This window comes from Gracilinanus agilis, chromosome 4, assembly GCF_016433145.1.
Source record: "Gracilinanus agilis isolate LMUSP501 chromosome 4, AgileGrace, whole genome shotgun sequence".
Lineage (NCBI taxonomy): Eukaryota > Metazoa > Chordata > Mammalia > Didelphimorphia > Didelphidae > Gracilinanus > Gracilinanus agilis.
The window spans coordinates 250,644,838-250,650,461 of NC_058133.1; the positions used below are offsets into that span (position 1 = coordinate 250,644,838).

The window sequence follows — 5,624 nt, forward strand, 5'->3', positions numbered from 1 at the left end:
GGAGGTACATGCAGAAATCTTCCAGCAGCAGCAATTTTGATGGATCCATAGAGAAACTCAAAATATTAGTCAATCAACATGCATTTATTAAATGACAACTAAATGCCAAGAGCTCTACTAGGTGATCGAGATACAAAAAGAAATCAAAATAGCATCTCTGACCTTCAAAAACCTTAAGATCTATTGGGGGAAATGGCATTTATATATCTTTCACTATTACACTTTTCACTGTTATTGTTTTGACTTGTGATTTCATTGGTATAGAGATCTTCCAGGGAAGGAATTCTACCAAATACAGATAAGAATTTGTTTTGCAGCTTCTCAGAGAGGCCCATAGCAATGGGAAAAGCCTGTTTATGGAAGATGAGATTTGAGATCGGACCTGAAAGAAGCCAGGAGGCAGAGATGAGGAGGGAGAGAACTCCAGGCAAAGGGAATAACCCAGTGGAAAATGTACAAAGTTGGGAGGTGGGATATCTTTCAGGGAACAGCAAGAAGTCTAGTATCTTTGAATCAAAGAAAGAAGTGGTATAAGAAAACTGGAAAGGTAGGAAGGGGCCAAGTTATAAATGGCTTTAAAAGCTAACTAGACGGGGGCAGCTGGGTAGCTCAGTGGATTGAGAGCCAAGCCTAGAGACGGGAGGTCCTAGGTTCAAATCTAGCCTCAGCCACTTCCCAGCTGTGTGACCCTGGGCAAGTCACTTGACTCCCATTGCCTACCCTTACCACTCTTCTGCCCTGGAGCCAATACACAGTACTGACTCCAAGACGGAAGGTAAGGGTTTAAAAAAAAAAAAAAAAAAAAAGCTAACTGAATTTAGACCCTGGAGGGTTCAAGGGGAGGTGATACTGTCAGATTTGCCCTTTAGGATGATCAATTTTATAGCTGAGCAGAGTTTGTGAGGCTGGTAGACCCTCTAGCAGGCTATCTAAATGGTGCAGGCTTGAGGTGATGAGGGCCTACACCAAGTGGGTGACAGTATCAGACGACAGAAGGGAGAATATACAAAGATAGAACCAACCAACCAAAGCAAAGGCCTTAGTAGAATGGAATGGGGGCAAGGGTGAGAAATGATGGGACATCATATTCCATTATTCTAGCTAGATTTCTGATCTTGGGCTTGAATGAAGAGAGAGAAAGGTAATGAATTTCTCATGCAAGAATAATCAGAAATTGCTCTATCAGTTGCTTTCTCTATGAGTCATGTCCCCAGGTCTAGGGGAAAACAATTCAAGGAGAGAAAAAGAGCAAGCAAGGACACAGGTGATACATATAGTTTCAGAGCAGCCCACCTCTACTTTTGTGTATAGAGTTGTACCTAGGGAAGGGCAAGTGGAACTTTATCTCAAGACATGGATATAGTTAGAAGGATATTCTTCCCCCTGGTAGTGGTTCAGAGACTACCATCTATTTTCCTCAGGGAAAAATACTACTCTCTCACCTAGTACCATCCAATATGTTCAGACATTCCATCACTGTGGTATCTTTCTCTTCCTCCCTAGTCCCAAAGAGAGTTGGGTCACTCCCTCTCCTGATACAACTGTATACATGGTCATCCTGTCCTCTGTCACTACTATCTTTTCTCCAAAGATTTTTTCCCCAAGGTGAAAAGATTCCTACTTCCAACTCTGTTGCATATTCAATTTCCAACACATCTCTTCATATACCCACCCTGACCCTCTCCCCTTCTCCCACAGATTTCACAAGTTTACAGTATAAAAAGGTTTTACTTTTATTGTTTCTTAGACATTTCTTATTAGATATGAACAATAAATAGTAACTTTTTCTGAAAAAAAGATCTGTGCAAAATAGAAGAGTAAATATTCCATTTCCTTTTCCTCCTTTCCAATCTTCTTCATAAATTTGTTGTATTGAATTTCTCTTTCAGCCCAGGGCAATACTATATACACTATAGTGAAACCTAGCATCAGAACCATCGTTATTAGAGCAACCTATAGCTACACAATAATTGCCTCAGAAGCCCAAATAGGCCCAGAGCTTTTGTCTCCAGGCTCTCTCAGAGACAGAGATGCACAAAGACAGGTTTACCCCTGTTGACAGAGGGCTGTGGATACATTCATATATACACCCTATTGTTCAATAAAAAAATCTACCCATCCATTGGATGCACATAAATGCACACACCCTGTGCCAATCCAGTCATTCCACAACAAGGAACAACACTGTAATAGATACTCTCCAAAACAGACCTGGACAAGCCCTGAGTCTGGGAAAGAAGTAAAGTCAGAGATCAAAAGGCAAATGACAGATTCTATTGTCATCCAGAGACATATAGCACTACTAATCACAGAGGAAGACTCCCTGCCCCACCCCTCACTCCCTGTCAGCATGAAACATAGGGACAGGGTATGGGATCAGTCCTTCAATAAGCATTTATTATACCAAGTTTATGGATAATACTTGGATTCTCACAATTCACACCCCCCCCCCCAATTTGGAATCCCTTTTGATATTTTCTCTTCTCTTCAAGTCTGAGCTTCAGTAGAGGGCCATAAGGTGCCCTCCAAATTTCATAGCCCTTTAGGGGGCTGATCAGAATCCTTAGGTTAGAAGAGAGGGGAGGGTTGGTTTTCCAATTTTCTATCCCTCCCTAGATTGAAGCTCCAGTCAAGAGATAGACAGGGAGTCCCCCTTAACTCTCACAGCTCCTACCTCTTCCAAGTCATTCCAGAAAGTCCTAAATCTCTTACAGATCTAAGAGGAGTAGAGATTGCACCCCCCAACTTTATTGACTCTTCTTTTTTTCCCCCAAACCAAGTCACTATCCTTCAATGTCGGACAAAACGCAGTGATCGAGAGTTGAGCAGGTCCTCAGGGTCAGGGAAGACAGAGTCAAGTCGAAAGCCATGTTCCAGAGCCACCTGGAGCACTTCCTCCAGGAATCCAGGTGTTCCCAATACCTCCCGCCTCTCACCTGCCTCTCCTACTACCCACAGTTGTTTCAATCCTAGACGTCGATACTCAACCTCCGGGAGCCCTTCTGGGCAGGGAGCCCATTCCAAATGGAAATGGGGACTTCCTTCTCCTCCTTCCCCTTCAGCAACTCCAAACCGGGTCCGGAGCACCCCAAGACAGGTGGGATCTGTGCAGAAAATATTGGCCCTAAAGGTGTCAACTCTGGCAGCACTGAGTTCATAGTGGTGGGGGCCTCGACGAGCTGAGAAGTGGACCAGTCGGGGGGTGGCATCCACATCTGCATGGAATAAGGCAGCTGTGACCACCTCAGTTCCCTGAGTTACTTCCAGTTCCCTGAGTGCATCTAGTAGGGGCTGGATCTGGTAGAAATCAGCCTCGGCTCTCAGGAGAGCTGTCTCCCCATACCCCCTAGGTAAGTCCAGGCAGCCCAGGCGCAGGAAATTGAGGATGTGACGGAAGGCTTTACCATCCCTGTCGATAAAATAGTAGCTGCTACCCAGGGGACCAGAGTTGGATGGTAGTGCTGCACCCTCTCTGAACATGGCCCCTAACATTGAATCTGGGAATCGAGTCAGAGTTTCCAGGGTGGTAGCATACAGTGTTCCCCCCACATTCAGTGTCACAGGCCCCCCAAAAGAGGGTGCCTGGGAAGGCATCGGAGGAGGGGGAATTTTGAGGAGCACAGGAGATATACTGATGGGAAAGAAGAGTCTGGGTTTCTGGGGTATGGTAGAGAAACTGATTTGTAGATTCACACCAGATGGCTTTGAGGTAGGGAATAGTTTAGGGGTACCCAGCAGCTACCTCTCTGGCACACCTCAGCAAAATTAGCAGTAGAGAATATTTTCAGGGTATAGAAAAATTTGGGGATACAGTACAGTCCTGGGATTGTCCTGTGGCTGGTTCCAAAGACAAAAAGCAGTTTGGGAGTGCGTCTCAGCTGGTTAGGGATGTTGAACCAAATTAGTGGCAGAGACCAGCTTGTGTGAGATAAACAGCTGGCCTGTTGGTTCAGAAATGCTGAATTCGGAGTACTCCAAGATGTGTGTGAAGAACTTTTTCTGAGGTACCTGAAGATTTCGTTTCAGGGTTCCAGCCGACAGATGGGCGGGACAGAGGCTGATTTCTGGGTGATCGGAGAGGGGAAATAGCAATGCAGTCTTTTGGAGGGGAGGAGGAGTCACTTGGTCGCAGTTTCTTCACAGTTCCCAGCAGAAGATATCCTAGAGCTGGCGCCGATATTTTGGGGAGCAGATCCAAACGTCTAGCGTTTCCAGTTCCCAAGTCAGGGAGTGGGGAGCCAAAGGGAGGCTGGAAGGGGTTGTGACTTCAGGGATGGGGTGGGGTAGCCAAGCCGTCCCTTCAGTAGGTTTCGGGGCTCGCTCCAAATTCGGCAGGGGTGGGAATGGTCTCAGAGAGCCGATCTGGACCCGGGATTTCGGGGGCCGCGCCCAGGATAGGATCCGCCGGCGTCGGCAGCAGAATGGATCCTCTGCTCTTCAGGAAGTAGAAGTAACAACGCAGACGTGATGGGCCCTTTAAGAGACAGGCCCGCCCCCTCGGAGCCCTACCCCTCCCTCCCCACCCCCTGCTGCGTCGGCTTGTTCTCCCTTTTGGGGACAAGGGCTGAGCTGGACGGTCATCTCCCGCCCCCGGGATGGGGAGGGGAGGAGAGAGGGAAAGACCGAGGGGGAAGAGCTGAATATGGGATGCGGAATTCCCTGGAGGCTGGAGAGGAGGGTGCGGGGTAGATCCAACGCCCTCCCTACTCCTTCCCCATGCCTGGGTACCCCAGGGGAGGGGAGAGGGCAGTCAGGGAAGACTTCCTTAACTCTCTCCAAGGGAGGCAATGACTTTCTGGGGGTGGAGGTTTCCCGACATTAGAGGGTCTTCCAACAAAGAGGATTAGCTCGCTCCGAAGTTGTGCAAGGGGACTATTACTCTTACTAAGGGTTGCTTAGGATGGATGCCTGAATGGCCCCGACAGTGATTCCTTCCTACTTTGAGCCTGGGGCTTGGGCCACTAACACTGAAAGCATCTCGGGCTGCCTAGGGACACCTGAGTCCAAGGCGCCCAGACGTCCCCTACTCCTAAGGTTCTAAAGAGCCAGAGGTTTTAGATTGCAGTGGACTGAAGCTAATAGCCTGGGCTCCGGGAAAATTCCGGGGGGGGGGGGGGGGAGGAAAAGAACTCGGAATTCCTGCAGACAGAGTCGCTGAGACATCACATTCCGGGTATCTTGGGAGGGTGGGGTCAGAGAGACAGGGAACCTCAGCCTTGAAACTCTCCCTGGAAATAATTGGCCTCCTTTCCGTGGCCCCCTTTGGGGGGGGGGGGGTCAAGATTTGAGAGGAATAGGAAAAATGTCCCAACCTATGGAAAAAGAAAGCTGGGGCCAGATTCCTGGGTCAGTTGGGTTCCCCTCTACCCCTAAGAGGTAGGGAAGGCTCACCCATACAGGAGGGAAGGATTGACTGCTCTTCTGGCTAACCTTTCATCAAGTCTATATGCTTGGGGGCAGCTAGGTGGCTCAGTGGATTAAGAGCTAGGCCTAGAGACCAGAGATCCTGGGTTCAAGTTCTATCTCAGATACTTCCTAATTGGTGACCCTGAAGCAAATCACTTGACCATTGCCTAGCACTTACCTGTCTTCTGCCTTGGAACCACACAGTATTGATTCTAAGA

General features: G+C 48.1%; 1 protein-coding gene across 1 annotated transcript; it reads right to left on the reverse strand.

Moving 5' to 3' along the window:
* Positions 1–1,752: 1,752 nt before the first annotated feature.
* Positions 1,753–3,726, reverse strand: KCTD11 (potassium channel tetramerization domain containing 11). The gene has a single exon (XM_044673883.1). The coding sequence runs from the start codon at positions 3,592–3,594 to the stop codon at positions 2,791–2,793; it is 804 nt and encodes a 267-aa protein (XP_044529818.1). The 5' UTR covers positions 3,595–3,726; the 3' UTR covers positions 1,753–2,790.
* Between the last annotated feature and the right edge of the window lie 1,898 nt (positions 3,727–5,624).

Excerpts from the sequence above, each read along its gene's own strand:
- KCTD11 (XM_044673883.1), bottom strand. The coding sequence starts at position 3,594 with ATGCCTTCCCAGGCACCCTCTTTTGGGGGGCCTGTGACACTGAATGTG.